Source organism: Pleurodeles waltl, chromosome 10, assembly GCF_031143425.1.
Source record: "Pleurodeles waltl isolate 20211129_DDA chromosome 10, aPleWal1.hap1.20221129, whole genome shotgun sequence".
Classification (NCBI taxonomy): domain Eukaryota; kingdom Metazoa; phylum Chordata; class Amphibia; order Caudata; family Salamandridae; genus Pleurodeles; species Pleurodeles waltl.
In genome coordinates this window covers 23647053-23664425 of record NC_090449.1, presented here as the reverse complement: position 1 = coordinate 23664425, position 17373 = coordinate 23647053, and the positions used below count along the sequence as shown (strand labels likewise).

The 17373-nt window shown below is 51.9% G+C and overlaps 1 protein-coding gene across 1 annotated transcript in view; it reads right to left on the bottom strand.

The window, feature by feature from the left end:
* The window catches only part of PLXNA3 (plexin A3), a 460104-nt gene that overhangs the window by 137583 nt on the left and 305148 nt on the right, over positions 1-17373 (bottom strand). Inside the window, exon 10 of the mRNA XM_069209502.1 lies at positions 1446-1646. Coding sequence (XP_069065603.1) covers positions 1446-1646 — 201 coding nt within the window. The remainder of the gene's footprint in view (positions 1-1445; positions 1647-17373) is intronic.

The following is a 17373-nucleotide window of genomic DNA, read 5'->3' as shown; positions in this document are numbered from 1 at the left end:
TGAACATCACTCTTGCACGAATGTGACAGTACAGGCTATTTCAGGCCTCCAAATCAATACGAATGGCTCGGGCGACAGGTATTAATCATTGGTAATGCATATTGAATTAATAAAAGCTTGTTGGTTTGCTTCCCTCGAAATTAAACAGCACCACCATGTGGCAGACTGTTGTAAGTCCCGCTGTTGACTTTTAAGTGCTGGCGCCAAACACCGGTAGTCACCGGCACAAATTAAGGACTGCATCCACCTAAGGTTCTGAGATAGCGCTAAAGGGGCTAATCGTGGTAGTGAGCATCAGCTGAGAGGTATGACACAGAGCGTGTGGAGCAAAGCGTGGTAGTAAGCATCCACAAAGTGTTTGAGAGAGACCCCGTAGGACCACACATGGCGGTAAGCATCCACCAACGGGTACAAGATAGACCCTCTGGGAGACTCATCAGAGAAGCTGGCCTCTACATGGGGGTCCATGATAGACCCTCTGGGAGACTCATCAGAGAAGCTGGCCTCTACATGGGGGTCCAAGATAGACCCTCTGGGAGACTCATCAGAGAAGCTGGCCTCTACATGGGGGTCCAAGATAGACCCTCTGGGAGACTAATCAGAGAAGCTGGCCTCTACATGGGGGTCCAAGATCTACCCTCTGGGAGACTCAGAGAAGCTGGCCTCTACATGAGGGTCCAAGATAGACCCTCTGGGAGACTCATCAGAGAAGCTGGCCTCTACATGGGGGTCCAAGATAGACCCTCTGGGAGACTCAGAGAAGCTGGCCTCTACATGGGGGTCCAAGATAGACCCTCTGCGAGACTAATCAGAGAAGCTGGCCTCTACATGGGGGTCCAAGATCTACCCTCTGTGAGACTCAGAGAAGCTGGCCTCTACATGAGGGTCCAAGATAGACCCTCTGGGAGACTCATCAGAGAAGCTGGCCTCTACATGGGGGTCCAAGATCGACCCTCTGGGAGACTCATCAGAGAAGCTGGCCTCTACATGGGGGTCCAAGATAGACCCTCTGGGAGACTCAGAGAAGCTGGCCTCTACATGGGGGTCCAAGATAGACCCTCTGGGCGACTCATCAGAGAAGCTGGCCTCTACATGGGGGTCCAAGATAGACCCTCTGGGAGACTCAGAGAAGCTGGCCTCTACATGGGGGTCCAAGATAGACCCTCTGGGAGACTCATCAGAGAAGCTGGCCTCTACATGGGGGTCCAAGATCTACCCTCTGGGAGACTCAGAGAAGCTAGCCTCTACATGAGGGTCCAAGATAGACCCTCTGGGAAAAAGGAGGGCATAAGGTACGCATTCTTGCAGCAGACAGAGGCTCTTCACCAGTGAAGATGCGAGATGCTCAAACCTGCAACTGAGGCCGTTTTAGATGGTACGTCTCACCCAGCACCATCAGTTCGATACCCTTGATCCCATCCCAGTGCCTAAAGGCTGGCACTTACCGATGTGTTCTGGCACTGCACACTGCTGCTGTTGAAGCGGACGGCGGGCACACGCTGCTGCTTGCCCTGGATGCGGAAGACGCACTCGTAGTTCTTCTGACCGGACTGAGGCTGCGGCAGGTTCTTGGCCCGCAGGGTGATGGGCTGCACAACCCCCTCTGGAATCAGGATCTCACCTGTCGGGATGATTTCTGGGCACCCCTGAAGAAAGAGAAGGCATTGTAACATTAAGGTATGCTCCAGCTATGTGAAGTCCATCCAGAAGGCACTGAAATAGTAGGTCTGGACATGAAGGGAGGGACGTGTAGGGTATGGTGTACAAATGGTGTGAAATGTCCACTCACAGGAGGGACAAGAAACAGAAAGAGGTTCATAGAGGCCAGCCCACCATTCATACATGAGACATGTTGGTGACCCTCAGCCAGAGCTTTTTGGAAAAGCAATCCTTGTGGAAACATTTGTGTTTACTGTGTACTTCCATTTTACTTACCAAGCACTGAGAGCTGCCACCAAGAGATGGGATAAGAAACTGGTAAGTAGTCTGTAGCCACTAACAATGTGCACCAGCCCTCGGAGCACTCCTGTGAGCGCCAAGCCACCCATCCCATGGCAAGGGAGAACCGGAGATATTTGCGGAAGGAGAGAATCGATGAACTAGAAGTGCAAGAGACCCCAAAACTACTACTTTTCATTATTCTTAAATCCAGGCTTGTCTCGTTGCCAGGTAACCCAGTACCAAGCAGATGATGGAGGCTTGGGAGCAAGTACATGAGCAGCAACAGGACATCTAGGCCACAGTGTCCCCGTCTCCAGATGAAGCAGTGTGTCAGGTGGCGGTCCTGCGGATGCTGGAGCCTTAGATGGCAGCAGAAGCCAGTTAGACTTCACGGGTTGCCCCTTGAGAAGCCACCGCCCCCCCACCCATGTGTCTTTGTATGTGATGTAAGATGGCAGTCATCTAAGGATGGCACCCTTGGGCTACAGCCTGTTCTGTGGCATTCCCCCCTAGGTCACTCAGACTTGGTAAACCTCTCAACTCTCGGTTTTATCGTGATAGTACCTAGAAGCACATAGGACATGGTTTTGGAGATCCTTTGCAGTTCTTGCATGGTGGCACCTCTGAAAGCAGACTCAGAGGCAAGGCAGGCTGAAGCAGAACTCTGAAACAACCCCAGGGTGTCAACAACGGACAACGTCATACGAACAAGAGTAGAGCGAGGGCTGAAAGATGGGCTGGGGCTGGAGAACACTGACCTTCCTGGTCCATGTAAGAACCACTGAGAAGGTTGTCTCTCTGCAGCTTCAGTTTTCAGGTGGCCAAGGGTTCAACCTGTCTGCTGTCCATGGACAAAACTAGACCGTGGTGCAGGGAAAGGGGTCATGAGCTAGAACAGAACATGTGATCGCAGGAAAGGGACTCAGTCTATGCCGGAGTTAGCGCCTCATTTGTAAAAGACTTGGTGGCGGGGCCCAAAGTTTCACCCAGAAGCCTGGTATCAAGGGTCTTGGTGCTGAATACCAAAGCTGCAGAGGACTGATTCCATCTCATGCCTCTTTAATCCACCCCTAGGCACCTCCTGCCTCTATCTCACTCTAGCAGGTTACTTATCATTCCGGTTTTCTTGGCCTCTATTTTCCACCTTTCTCATTCTCCGCCTTTCCAGCTTGTTTTTGTCATTCTTGCCCTGGATTAAAGTGTGCTTAGGAGCAAAAAGTGCCAGACACCAAAACATGAGTGCCCGTGGGCCCCACCTGCAACCACAGGCTCAAATTAAGCCAGTGGTTGCAGGTGGAGCCCACTGCAGTAGGTCTGACATCACTGAAAGTAGACAAGGAGCCTACCTTCAGGCAGAGGTTTGTGCTTCTGAAGCACACAATGGACTACTCATCTAGTTTCATTCTGATGTGGCGGGCCACCTGCTAATCTGAACTATCAATATGCCTGCCCAAGAAAGCCTCGATTCCCTTCTTCACAGGCAGGTGGTGGAAATGTTGTTCTGTAAGATAGCTGCTTGGTAGCTAAAGTTCTGACCTCCAGTGGGCATCTAAGGGGGCACCCAACACCAACACAGAAGTGCCCTCAGAGATCTAGCTGCCCTATATAAACAAATAATGAAATCTGTATGCAGCAGGGTTGAACTTTGAGGCTTGCGTGCAAGAGTACCGGGGTGTTCCCTAAGAGGAGTCATTCGATAATACGTTCCACCTCATTCTAGAGCACAAACAGTCGGAGATGGAGGCAGTACTGCACACAGGACATTGGAATAGTCCAACAAGCCCCCTCTCTACTAGGGCAGGCCCAGTGTCCTCTAGCTGTGCCTACAGAAACAGCTGCTTTATAGGAAGAATGTCTGCTTCCTGTGGCCACATGGTCTGCTTCTATATTGGGCACGTGACACCGAGACCTGATTCTACTGGATAGGCCTAGTATCTATGTCCTGTGACCACACAACCTCCTCCCAGATAGGTTAAATGTCCACGTCTTGCAACCACTAGACCTGCTTCAGCTTGGGCGACCTGGAATCCATCATGTGACAACATGACCTGCTCCCAGATAGGTCTAGTGGGCACAAGAAGTGGTCACACGCCCTGCTTAAGCTGGGTAGGCCTGGTATTCATTCATGACATGCTCCCAAGATAGGGCAAGAGACCGCTTCTTGGGACCATAAGACCTGCTCCAGCTGGGTAGGCCTGGTATCCATCCTGTGACCACATGACCTGCTTCCCGGTAGAGCAGGTGACTGATTCTTGTGAGCACGAGACCTGCTTCAGCAGAGCAGGTCGGATATCCATGTTGTGGGACCACATGGCCGGTCCCTGGATAGCCTCAGTGACTTCTTACTGTGATCACTGACTAGCCCTGCTTCAAGAGTATATACTAGAAGACCCCTCCCAGTGATTTCATGACATGGCACAGGATAAGGCAAGTTGTTGCTTCCTGTGACCACGAGGCCTGCTTCCGCAGGACAGATTCAGTGTCCACTTCTTGGGACTTCAAAGGCTGCTGCTAAATATATATCTATATCTATATCTTTATCTATCTGTATCTATATCTTTATCTATCTGTATCTATATCTTTATCTATATCTTTATCTGTATCTATATCTTTATCTATCTGTATCTGTATCTGTATCTAATCTATCTATATATCTATATATATATATATGCTGTCCACTTCCTACAGCCACATGGAGTGCCTCAGAGAGGGCTCGGTGACCCATTCCTGTAACCGTGGGCCCAGATAGGTCCAATATTTGTTTCCTGTGATCATAAGGCGTGCCCTAAAAACGCTGGTGACAACTTCCTGTTGCACTTGTTCTCGGGGGACCCCATTTCCATAGAGATAAAGCGATGGTTTTACTGGAGTTTCCATGGTGCATTAGCCACGAGTGTCACAAACATGGCCCTATTAAGCGACAGCAGCTGCTGGGGGCCCGTGTGACAGGTTTATTCCCCCAACACGACTCCAACTTTCTGTGAAAAAGGCACCCCACGAACCAGCTTGGTCCTCTTCTGGTCCTCCCCACCAGCCCCCACTGCTTCATTTACTTTTCTCTCCCCCCTCTATAACCTCCCTGGCGTGAGCTTACAACCCAGGCTCCCCCCAATTACAGCAAACCTTATTAAAAGCGCTTTCATTATAGCCTGAGCCTTCATTTGAAGGACAAGGCCCTCAGCCTCCTCAGGGACCACCCGCCACCCTTTCATATGGATGGGCACGCGCGCAGGCTGACACAGGTGGCGAGGCAGGTATTGTAGGACAAGAAGGGGTCAGCCCTGATTATTACCCCCACTTGAGCACCCCTGCCCCATCAGTGCTCAGTCCCATAAGGGGCAGGTGGCTCTCTGTTCTGGACTCACAAAGGCCCTGTGGGGGACCAGCAAGCAGCCAGGTGGCCCAGGCACCGTTTGAGGGGCTGAGAGAGAAAGATGCTGAGGGGATGGGGGGAGCTTCATTTGTAAGGTGCGCGCTGGGGGCCAAAGCTCTGTTCAGAGGCCCCCGGCCATGCCCACACCACCACTGTAGTGGCTTGCACAATAGGGCTGCGGTCCACTGGTGACATGTAACTTACAAGCCCTGGGTACAGGCTGCACCATAAACTAGGGACTTATAGGTAAGTTAAATATACTACTTAGACATATTTGCAATTGAACTATGTTTAGTGGGGATGGCACAGGAACTTTGCCGCTGGTCAGCAGGATTAAAGACCACAGAATTCTACTGTTAGCAAAAATATAGGGTCCATCAAAAGGCAAAAAATACGGGGTGACTACGCAGAAATGACCGATTTCCTACAGTCTCCCTCACAAAATGGGGGTGCACTTGGGATATTCCCATCAACATCAAAGCTGGGTCCTCCATTCTCTTAGTCAAAGAGGACGCACTTGGGGCTCCCTAAATGTTGCAGTTGAAGAAGGAATAATGCACAGGTCCGAACAGAAGCATGCACGAGCAGGCATTTACCAAGCCATGCAGAATAGTTTTGTCCCAAAACACGTCCTGGGACAAGTAGCACATTTTCTCTCCTCATAAGGATGAGAGCCTGAACAGACACCAAGATTAGCATGCATTCTGTGGGGCAGTGGACACCCCAGCTGTCTTAAGCCATTAATCATACTTTCTTAACCAGAACAGGAGTCACGTTTACTAGCCTCATGCTTTAGAGGGATAAGGTTTGTGTAACTGCTGTATAAACAACTATCTTCGTGTTATGCTTTCTGCACTCAGGACATCTGTCTCCCGTGGCTGAGTTTCTGCCCGGGCTCCTTGCTTGGCCAAGACCAGCCGTGACATGTTGTAGGGGAAGCCACGCGGGTCTTTTAAAGCAAGCAATCAAGGCTCAGCTGCCAAAGGATGGAAAGGTAACAAGCATTGGCAAAGGCAACCCGTCTCGAAAATGCAAGAGCTATTGGCAATGTTTAGCCACAATGTATAGCAGCCTGGCTGAAACCTTAAAGAAAAGAAAAAGAAAAAAAAGAACACTTTCACATAGGCAGCGCTGGCCACGTATTGGTGCTTTTATTTTTTGGGTGGTGGAAGGGGACAAGTAAGAACCAGGGAAGGAGGCAGGTGCAGCAAGCAACAACGAGGCGGAATGGGCAATCAACAGGTTGAAGGGGTGGGGGGAATAAGCAAGCAAGAACACTGGACTGGGTGGGGGGCCAGGACGAGCGACAACCCATGAGGAGTGCTGGGGGACAGGGCAAGTGACAACAGAGGATGGGGTGGTGGGACAGGACAAGTGGCAACGCAGGAAGGCATGGGTGGGACAGGCCAAATGACAACGCAGGAAGGAGTGGGGGGGGGGGGGGTCACGGCGACCAAAAACCCATGAGGAGAGCAGGGGGGGACAGGGCAAATAACATGGAAGGGGGAGGGGAACAGGGCAGGTGACAATGCAGGATGGGGTGGATGGGACAGGGCAAGCGACAACGCAGGAAGAGCTGGGTGGGACAGGGCAAGCAACAACGAGGGAAGTGGTGGGTGGGACAGGGCAAGCAACAACGAGGGAAGTGGTGGGTGGGACAGGGCAAGCAACAACACAAAGTGGTGGGCGGGGCAAGCAACAACACAAAGTGATGGGCGGGGCAAGCAACAACACAAAGTGGTGGGCGGGGCAAGCAACAACACAAAGTGGTGGGCGGGGCAAGCAACAACACAAAGTGGTGGGCGGGGCAAGCAATAACCCAGGAAGGGGTGGGTAGTGCAGGCCAAGCAACAACACAGAAGGGAGAGAGCCAGCAACAGCACAGGCAGTACGAGGCATGCAACAAAGTGGGAGGGGGATGGGAGAAATAGGGGATCAAGTGAAAGAAATATAAGTACCTCTAAAAGCGTGAGCAGTGGAAGGATACTGGGCAAGGAAGCAATACTTGGGCCAACTCCCAGGGGCGGGACAAACACACAAAGAGGAAGCGAAGCTGGCACAAACTGACCAAAGGGAAGCAAAGAAATGTGTGTGAGCGTGAAGCCTACCAATGGAAATGTCTACCACACCTAGCTCTCTGGCAAGAGTCAGATTATGCCAAGGATGGTTTCCTGACACTTTCTGTGTAACCCCAGAGCTGATTCTGCGCAAAGACCAGATAATAACAAGTCTAGCTCTTGCTCTCCGGCAGGGTTCTCCAGTAATACTCAGTCCGACTCAGGTAATGCCATGGACATCTCAAGGCCCCGATATCATGGCTTTCTTTCTCTGGCAGGAATCAGCTGTTGCCGTGAAGGGCTCCTTTCTCTTCCACGGCTCGCTCTGGCGCAGTTTGTATAATGCCATGGCTGCCCGTCTGGCAAAGCTGTGGAATTATGGTTCACGCTCTGGCACGGCTCAGATTTCGTGGCTGTCCCTTTGGCATAATTCTGACGCCCTGCCAGCTACAAATTCATGCCAGTGCTGTCTTTCTGGCAGGGTTAGCTCACTGACTGGGCTTAGATGCTATGAGGGCCTGTCTGACGTCATGGCTGGCCTTTTTGGCACAGCTGGTAATATGCCAGAACAGTCTCCCTGGCAATGCTGGTAGGCAGTGGCTGGCTCTGCAGCAGGGATCTGATGCCATGGCTGGCTCTCTCACCATCATGGATCTGGTACCATGGCTGGCTCTCCAGCAGGGATCTGATGCCATAGCTGGCTCTCTCACCATCATGGATCTGATGCCATAGCTGGCTCTCTCACCATCATGGATCTGATGCCATGGCTGGCTCTCTCACCATCAGGGATCTGATGCCATAGCTGGCTCTCCAGCAGGGATCTGATGCCATAGCTGGCTCTCTCTCCATCAGGGATCTGATGCCATGGCTGGTTCTCCAGCAGGGATCTGATGCCATAGCTGGCTCTACAGCAGGGATCTGATGCCATAGCTGGCTCTCTCTCCATCAGGGATCTGATGCCATGGCTGGTTCTCCAGCAGGGATCTGATGCCATTACTGGCTCTCTCTCCATCAGGGATCTGATGCCATTGCTGGCTCTCTCTCCATCAGGGATCTGATGCCATGGCTGGCTCTCCAGCAGGGATCCGATGCCATGGCTGGCTCTCTCTCCAGCAGAGATCTGATGCCATTGCTGGCTCTTCGGCAGAGATCTGATGCCATTGCTGGCTCTCTCTCCATCAGGGATCTGATGCCATGGCTGGCTTTGCAGCAGGGATGTGATGTCATGGCTGGCTCTCCAGCAGGGATCTGATGCCATAGCTGGCTCTCCAGCAGGGATCTGATGCCATAGCTGGCTCTTCAGCAGGGATCTGATGCCATAGCTGGCTCTCTCTCCATCAGGGATCTGATGCCATGGCTGGCTCTTCAGCAGGGATCTGATGCCATAGCTGGCTCTCTCTCCATCAGGGATCTGATGCCATGGCTGGTTCTCCAGCAGGGATCTGATGCCATAGCTGGCTCTCTCTCCATCAGTGATCTGATGCCATGGCTGGTTCTCCAGCAGGGATCTGATGTCATGGCTGGCTCTCCCTGGCAGGACTCCGATAATACGGACTAACTCGATTGTTAATAAATTATCAAAGGTGCTCATCTGCGTCTGCCCTCCCGGCCTGCACAGGCTGCCAGGAAATGAGAGGCAGGCAGGCCGCCCAGCTCCGTCGCCATGGCGACAAGAGATTGTTTAATTGCTACTTGGTACCAAAGGGAGGACGAGGCTGTAAATAGCGCGGCTTTCTTTAGGAAAGGGTGTGCGGGGTGATGCCCGGGCAAGGAAGAGTGTGTAAGGAGCAGCGCACGTGCCTGCACGTGTACTTGTGTGCAAGAAGTGCGTGCATATACATGTGACTGCAAGCACTGCGTGTGCATCTCCAAGCATGCACCCAGTGAATCCCTGCATGTCTACCCGCATGTGTGTGCAAGCACAGCCTGTGCGTCTGCATGTGTGTGCAAGCGGCTTACGTATATGGGCTCCAAGGTAGTGCATACATGTGTGCAGGACAAGTGTAGGATTTCATGCATGTTTAACAGATGTGTATAAAAGAAGTGATTGTCACCGCATGCAGTAGGGTCCATCTACGTGTGAACAAGCAGAGCATGTGCGTACATGAGTACACGTGTGCAAGTCCGGGCTCAGAATGGTGAACACGTGAGGAAGAGCACATGAGCACAAGCAGTGTGCAAGCATGGATATGTATGAATGCACTGTCTGTGGTCGTGCAGCCACATGTTAGCACGTTGAACATGCACCTTCATGGGTCCCCATGGAGTGTATGTGTACAAGTTTGTGTGTGCAATCAACGTTTGTGCACTTTCCTCCAAGGAGTGTCTGTGCTGTGCACGAATCCGTGAAAACAGCACGTGCTTCCACATGTATGTCACACAGGAGTGTGTGCGCGTGCGTAGCCATCTGAACCATTTCTTTACGTCTTCGGCGGCCCATGTATGTGCATGGGATCCATATGTAAACAGGTCGCGCGGCGGGGGCCGTCCTATGAAATAAGAGACGTTGCCTGTAGTTTGATAAGAAAATTATCTTTTAAGTTCTGCGAGGCTCCTTTCTTGTGAACCTGGTGGTAGAACACAGAACCTGAATGTGGTGGTCGTACCCTGGGCTACTGGGCCCTCCATCTCACGCCCTTGCGACTCATGCCAACTGCCAACCCACTGAAGAAGCTACTCTTGCAAGGAAAATGTCTGGACCCACCCCGAGATGGCAGAAGAGTGTGCAGCTGGAGCTGTCTGAACCCTGCAGAGGGCACAGTGCGGGCAGGCGTGTGGTGGCACACGGACGTGTAGTGTACACAAGCACATACGGTGGCCCACTCCACTGGACATGCACACGCGCCCTGGCATGACGAGGGGACACAGCGGACCAATAGTGTGCGCTAGACAGATGTAGGGGAAGCAACCTAAGCCTCTGCGGGGAGGACGCCACGAAGAATACCACGCGCAACACCCCCCTAACAACCACCGACAACCTTGGCTGGTCCCATAAGAGGCTAAAAACACAGTGAGCTATCCAAGAAAACTGCGTCAATGCTAGTAAAAGTGAAATGATGCACCATACCCCCATCCAAGGGGGGCGTGCGCTGCATGGGACTCAGCCAGCCATCCACTCACCTACGTTTCAAGGATGAGACACGGGGAGAGTAAAAGATGGCTGCCTGGCGGGAACGGGCTGAAGTAAAGCCCACCTGCGTGACCCTCAGCGGATGGGAAGCAGAAAAGAGCAAGAAACTACAGCCGCCTTAAACAGCCTCTTCCCGCCTTACAACTAAGGCCCCCAGTTTTCCGTTTTTACAGATTTTTACAGATAAATACAGACAGAAAACAACTGAGTTTTTACAAAAAAAAGAATACGGAAAATTGTGCTTCTTGCGGGTGACTCTCAGTGCTGTCTTCCTGATTTCCAGGACAACAGCTGAGGAGATAGACAGCACGGGGAGTTAAAAACAGGCGAGATTTCTGCAATTAGAGATATAAATTAACACATATTTGTAATATAATGCTGATATTTACCTGTGGGTGTAATACTTTGCTCCTATTTGGCTGCTTAACTTGCAAAAACACGACAGTCATCCAAGTACGAGCGCATGCTTATCAGGTAAATACATCTGGAAATATACCACTTTACTACTCCATATATTATCAAAACGCAACATAAACATGGATAAATACCGATAACATGGCCAAAGATAAAATATGGATAAATACAGACAAAAATGTCAACGACAAAAAATACCATAAAAGCGGGAGCCCTAATTTTCACCCTGGAAGCGCAGGCAGCTGATAGGCCAAGGGGCCTGGCGGGGGTTTCAGCACAGCGCTGGAGTATGTAAAGGGGTATTTAAGGCGCTGGGACAGGAGGGTGCAGAGGGCCAGGAATGAGGTGCATCCACAGAGTAGAAGGGCTGCTGCCAGTCACAGCAGGCGGAGATGCTGCTGAGGCTTGAGGTGCACAGCAGGCGGAGATGCTGCTGAGGCTTGAGGTGCACAGCAGGCGGAGATGCTGCTGAGGCTTTAAGTGCACAGCAGGCGGAGATGCTGCTGAGGCTTGAGGTGCACTGGCAGAGCTGTGAGTGGGTCTGCATTGGAACAGCAAAGGGATGCCACCAGCGGGGCTGCTGCCAGACACAGCAGGCACAGATGCTGCTGAGGCTTGAGGTGCACAGCAGGCGGAGATGCTGCTGAGGCTTTAAGTGCACAGCAGGCGGAGATGCTGCTGAGGCTTGAGGTGCATTGGCAGAGCTGTGAGTGGGTCTGCATTGGAACAGCAAAGGGATGCCACCAGCGGGGCTGCTGCCAGACACAGCAGGCACAGATGCTGCTGAGGCTTGAGGTGCACAGCAGGCGGAGATGCTGCTGAGGCTTTAAGTGCACAGCAGGCGGAGATGCTGCTGAGGCTTGAGGTGCACAGGCAGAGCTGTGAGTGGGTCCGCATTGGAACAGCAATGGATGCCACCAGCAGGGTTGCTGCCACTCATAGCAGGCGGAGATGCTGCTGAGGCTTGAGGTGCACTGGCAGAGCTGTGAGTGGGTCCGCATTGGAACAGCAATGGATGCCACCAGCAGGGCTGCTGCCACTCATAGCAGGCGGAGATGCTGCTGAGGCTTAAGGTGCACTGGCAGAGCTGTGAGTGGGTCTGCATTGGAACAGCAATGGATGTCACCAGCAGGGCTGCTGCCAGACACAGCAGGCACAGATGCTGCTGAGGCTTGAGGTGCACAGCAGGCAGAGATGCTGCTGAGGCTTGAAGTGCACAGACAGAGCTTGGAGTGCATCCGAAGACTGTCACAGCACGCTTCAGGAGTGACTTCAGACCGAGGGATAACTTCTGGATGGAACGTGAAAAAAGTCAGAAATGTATATCTTTCGAAAGGAAAGTTCGCAAAACAAAGGCCAGCATAACCTGGACTGGGCATAGATGGGTCCTTCAAAAAATCTGGCGTGCACCTAAACCCACCGCCCGGCACTCGCAGCCAAACAAAACAGCTGGTATTAGAACAGTACACGAAGCCAGCCCCAGAGGGAATAAATGGAAATGGGAAGGAGGCTGTATCCTCCTCAGGGGCTGGGGCAGGTATCTGTGCGGTGTCGGTTTCAGCAGTCTGTGTTTTTGAACCTGTCTCTTTGCAATGTGTTTGCTTACACATTAAACCTTCACTCAGCCCTCGTGATCATTCCCAGCGCCTGCCCAGAGGCCTACCTCGGAGGCTCTATCTGAGCTCCTGGAAGTTAAACAGAGCGCCTCGCTGCTCCTGCACCGGGACCTACCTCGGATGCGCTATCTAAGCTCCTAGAAGTTAAACAGGGCCTTTGCAGAGCGCCTCGATGCCTCCGAGTGGAAGCCTACCTTGGTGGCGCTATCTGAGCTCCTGGAAGTTAAACAGAGCGCCTCGCTTTTCCTGCAGAGATCTACCTCGGTGGCGCTATCTGAGCTCCTGGAAGTTAAACAGGTCTTCACACAGCGCCTCGATACCCCTGCACCGCGGCGGACTGCCACAGCGCCTCTTAAAGGCCGCAGCGCCTTGAGGACCGGCATAAGCACGAGGAGTGCCCGTGCACAGGCAGCCACAACTGGCCACTAGCTGGCTCACGTCCGGCAGGACACCCCGGCCGAGGCCTGGCGCGGTTAGGGAGGCCATAAAGAGGCTTCTAGGAGCTCAACATATCAATATCTCGTTGCAAAGATTGTCTCCCTGTTGTTCTGCTAACAGGATAATGAAACCCCTGCTCCAGCCACTTAACTCCATTAATGGGCAGCCATATTAGATTGTGAGAAAGGAAATGCGCCTGCAACAGGGCTGCGGAATTATTGGCGGTTTGTCTTCTGAAATTGATTTAAATCTAACTACTCCTTGCAGAGCCTCGAATCCACTGTGCTCTGTTCTTGGAGAGCACTGCTGCCTGCACTGCACCTGGTCCTGGATAGAAGCTTGCACTGCATGTGTTTATGTAAGGAGCATGCACTGCTGCTGCCTGCACTGCTGCTGCCTGCACTGCACCTGGTCCTGGATAGAAGCTTGCACTCCTGCTGCCTGCACTGCACCTGGTCCTGGATAGAAGCTTGCACTGCATGTGTGTGTAAGGAGCTTGCATTGCTGCTGCCTGCACCTGGCCCTGGATAGACGCTTGCACTGCTGCTGTATGCACTGCACGTGTTCCTTGGCGGACGCTTGCACTGCACGCGTTTCTCTGTAAGGAGCTTGCATTGCTGCTTGCACTGCACCTGGTCCTTGACAGAAGCATGCACTCCATGTGTTTGTGTAAGGAGCATGCACTGCTGCTACCTGCACTGCACCTGGCCCTGGATAGAAGCTTGCACTGCTGCTGTATGCACTGCATGAGTTCCTTGGTGGAAGCTTGCACTGCATGCGTTTCTCTGTAAGGAGCTTGCATTGCTGCTTGCACTGCACCTGGTCCTTGACAGAAGCATGCACTCCATGTGTTTGTGTAAGGAGCATGCACTGCTGCTGTCTGCATTGCACCTGGTCCTGGATAAAAGCTTGCACTGTAGAAGCCTGTGTGCGAGTTGAAAGGCATGCACTGCACCTGTTCTTGCACTGCATGTGATTCTCTGTAAGGAGCTTGCATTGGTGCTACCTGCACTGCACCTGGTCCCTGAGAGAAGCTTTCACTGCATGCGTTTCTCTAAGAGGCTTACATTGCTGCTGCCTTCACTGCACCTGTTTCTTGACAGAAGCCTGCACTGCACCTGTTTCTTGACAGAAGCTTGCACTGCATGTGCTTCTCTATAAGCAGCTTGCACTGCTGCTGCCTGCACTGCACCTGTTCCTTGGTGGAAGCTTACACTCCATGCATTTCTCTGTAAGGAGCTTGCATTGCTGGCGTTTGCACTGCACCTGGTCCTGGATAGAAGCTTGCCCTATACCAGCCTGTATGTGAGTTGAAGGGCCTGCACTGTACCTCTTCTTGCACTGTATGGGCTTCGCTGTAAGGATCTTGCATTGCTGCTATCTACACTGAGCCTGGTTCTGGACAGAAGCTTGCACTGCATGCGTTTGTGTAAGGAGTTTGCATTGCTGCTGCCTGCACCTGGTCCTTGAAAAAAACGAGCACTCCTTGTGTTTGTGTAAGGAGCGTACACTGCTGCTGCCTGCACTGCACCTGATCCTTGAGAGAAGCTTGCACTGCATGCGTTTCTCTGAAAGGAGCTTGCATTACTGCGGTCTGCACTGCACCTGTTTCTTGATAGAAGCCTGCACTGCATGTTTTCCTCTGCAAGGAGCTTGCACTGCTGCTGTCTGCACTGCACCTGTTTTTTGATAGAAGCTGGCACTGCATGTGTGTCTAAGGAGCTTGCATTGCTGCTGCTGTATGCACTGCACCAGTTCCATGATGGAAGCTTGCGCTGCATGTGCTTCTCTATAAGGAGCGTGCATTGCTGCTGCCTGCACTGCAACTGTTCCTTAATGAAGCTTGCACTGCATGTGCTTCTCTGTAAGGAGCTTGCATTGCTGCTGCCCACACTGCAGCTGTTCCTTGACAGAAGCTTGCACTGCATGTGTTTGTGCAATGAGCTTGCATTCCTGCTGCCTGCACTGCAACTATTACTTGAAAGTTCCTTGCACTGCATGTCTTCCTCTGTAAGGAGCCTGCATTGCTGCTGCCTCCAATGTACCTGTCCTTTGATAGAAGGTTGCACTGCATGTCTTCTCCTCTGTAAGGAGCATGCGGTGCTGCAGTCTGCACTGCACCAGTTTCTTAAAAGAAGCTTGCACTCTGTTTCTCTGCAAGGAGCTTGCATTCCTGCTGCCTGCACTCGATCTGTTCCTTGATGGAAGCTTGCACTGCATATGTTTCTCTGTAAGGAGCTTGCATTTCCGCTGCCTTCACTGCACCTTTTCCTTGATAGAAGCTTGCACTGCATATCTTCCTCTGTAAGGAGCTTGCATTGCTGCTGCCTGCACCTGCCCTTTGAAGTTTGCACTGTATGTCTTCCTCTGTAAGGAGCTTCCATTACTGCTGCCTGCACTTCACCTGTCCTTTGATAAACATCTGCACTGCATGTCTTCCTCAGTAAGGAGATTGCATTGCTGTTGCCTCCACTTGTTCTTTGATAGAAGCTTGCAACCGCATGTGTTTGTGTAAGGAACTTGCATTGCTGCTGTCTGCACTGCACCTGTTCCTTGATAGAAGCTTGCACTGCATGCGTTTGTACAAGGAGCTTGCACTGCTGCTGCCTGCACTGCACCTGTTCGTTGATAGAAGCTTGCACTGCATGCGTTTGTACAAGGAGCTTGCACTGCTGCTGCCTGCACTGCACCTGTTCGTTGATAGAAGCTTGTGTAAGGAGCTTCCATAGCTGCTGCTTAAACTGCAACTACTCCTTGATAGAAGCTTGCACTCCATGCATTTCTCTGTAAGGCAATTGCATTGCTGCTGCCTGCACTTGTTCTAATAGAAGCTTGCACTGCATGTCTTTCTCTGTAAGGAACTTGCATTTCTGCTGCCTGCACCTGTTCTTTGATAGAGGTTTCACTGCATGTGTTCCTCTGTAAGGCAATTGCATTGCTGCTGCCTGCACTTGTTCTGATAGAAGCTTGCACTGCTTGGGTCTGTGTAAGCAGCTTGCATTGCTGCTGTCTGCATTGCACCTGCTCCTTGATAGAAGCTTGCACTGCTTGTGTTTTTATGGGGCTTGCACTGCTTGTGCCTGATAAAAGCTTGCACTACATGTGTTTGTGTAAGGAGCTTGCACTGCTTCTGCCTGCACTGCACCTGTTCTTTGATAGACACTTGCACTGCATGTGTTTCTTTGTAAGGAGGTTATACTTTTGCTGTGTGCACTGCACATGCTCTTTGATAGAAGCTTGTGTAAGGAGTTTGCATTGCTGCTGCCTATACTGCACCTTTCCTTGTAAGAAGCTTGCACTGCTGTCTGCACTGCACCTGTTTCTTGATAGAAGCTTGCTTGCACTGCATGTGTAACCAGTGGGCAGTGCTGATGCCTGCACTGTATCTGCTCATTGATACTCTTGCATTGCATGCGTTTGTGTAAGGAGCTTGCACTGCTGCTGCCTGCACCTGTTCTTTGATAGAGGCTTGCACTGTACTAGCCTGTGTGAGACTGCAAGGCACCGGTCGTGCACCTATTCTTTAAAAGATGCTTGCATGACGTGTGTTTCGAGTTTGCATTGCACTGCACCTGCACTGCACCTGCTCTAAAAGAAACTTGCAGTGCACCAGCATGTTTTTTTTGTACATAAGTTGCACTGCTACTGTCTGTGTAAGACGTCTGCACACAGGAATAATGCTTATAGAACACTGCAGGTCTCTGACAGAAGCAGACCACGCCCAAAGGATGGTGCTTCCTGGACCACTGCAGCCACACTGCACACAGGAAGGATGTTTCCACAACTTGCAGAACACTGCAAGTCAGACAGAAGCAGGCTGAGCTGCGAGGATGGTGCTTCTTGGACACTGCAGTCACACTACACGCAGGAAGGATGCTTACAGAACGCTGCAGGTCTCTGGCAGAAGCAGGCCACGCCGCAGGGATGGTGCTTCCTGAATACTGAAGCCACACTGCACCCAGGAAGGCTGCTTACAGGACACTACAGGTCTCCGACAGAAGCAGGCCGCGTCGCAGGAATGGTGCTTGATGGACACTGCAGCCACACTGCAGGACACTGACAGGGGTGGGTGTTTCCCTGACACTGAAGATACAATGTACACAGGAAGGGTGCTTACAGAACACTGCAGGTCTCAGACAGAAGCAGACTACGCCGCAGGGATGGTGCTGCCCAGACACTGCAGTCACACTGCACACAGGAAGGATGCTTACAGAACACTACAGGTATCTGACAGAATCAGGCTGAGCAGCGAGTATGGAGCTTCCTGTACACTGCACACAGGAAGGATGCTTACAGAACACTGCACGTCACCGACAGAATCAGGCTGAGCTGCGAGGATGGTGGTTGCTGTACACTGCAGCCACACTGCACACAGGAAGGGTGCTTACAGAACACTGAAGGTCT